At 39.4% G+C, this 733-nt stretch overlaps 1 protein-coding gene across 1 annotated transcript in view; it reads right to left on the bottom strand.

Annotated features, from left to right (window-relative positions):
• Il17f (interleukin 17F) overlaps nucleotides 1-504 on the bottom strand; it is a 6180-nt gene extending 5676 nt beyond the window's left edge. The window contains exon 1 of the mRNA XM_008825230.1: nucleotides 478-504. Coding sequence (XP_008823452.1) covers nucleotides 478-504 — 27 coding nt within the window. The remainder of the gene's footprint in view (nucleotides 1-477) is intronic.
• Nucleotides 505-733: the final 229 nt, after the last annotated feature.

Below are 733 nucleotides of genomic sequence, written 5' to 3'. Positions count from 1 at the left end.
ATCATATATATCCTTCCTTTGGGATATATTGATATATATTTCTTCTTTGGGAGACATAAATGAATATAGAATATATAATATATATTCTATATTCATTTGAGAATATATGGTGACTATATGGTGAATATATGGTGAGAGCTCTGGCCTGGCTCTCACCATAAGGTAAGTTTTAGTCCAAACCGAGTCTCTAATGAGTGGTCATAGGGGAGACCCTGATGGATGTCTGTGATGTCAAATACACATGCTAACCCCACCTGGGCAAAGTACTATGCTTTCAACTCCCTTATAACTTTCTAGTTTAACTTTTCTGATTATTTTTTCTTTTTTCTCTACCAGAGAAAACAAAATTTAACTTAATTTTGTTTTTTGAAGAACTCATTCAAAAAAGACTCCAACAAGGCCTAACGTCTTAGAAAGCCTCCATTCTAAAAGGTTAAGCATGGTTACCCCTAAATTACAATTATCAGTTCCACTCACCATGGCTGTCTCACGCAGGCCCTTCATGACTGGTTCCTTCTGGTTGCTGGCTTTGCTTGGAAGCTCTCTCTGAGTTTGTCTCCCTGGGTATGTCAGTGAGAGTACCTGTCAGTTTTATAGCAATCACTGTCCCTGTTTCCACTGACCTGCTTACTGTCTTTAAGTTGTGGTTGACCCAGAGTTACTGACGAATGCAGGTTTTTTTCTCTTCCACTTCCTGAGGGGGAACCAAAGGGGGATCCTACAAGGGGATGAC

The sequence above is a fragment of the Nannospalax galili genome, unplaced genomic scaffold, assembly GCF_000622305.1.
Source record: "Nannospalax galili isolate Female #2095 unplaced genomic scaffold, S.galili_v1.0 scaffold329, whole genome shotgun sequence".
Taxonomy (NCBI): Eukaryota; Metazoa; Chordata; class Mammalia; order Rodentia; family Spalacidae; genus Nannospalax; species Nannospalax galili.
Note: the sequence above shows the minus strand (reverse complement) of the source record. Positions and strands in the feature narration are given on the sequence as shown.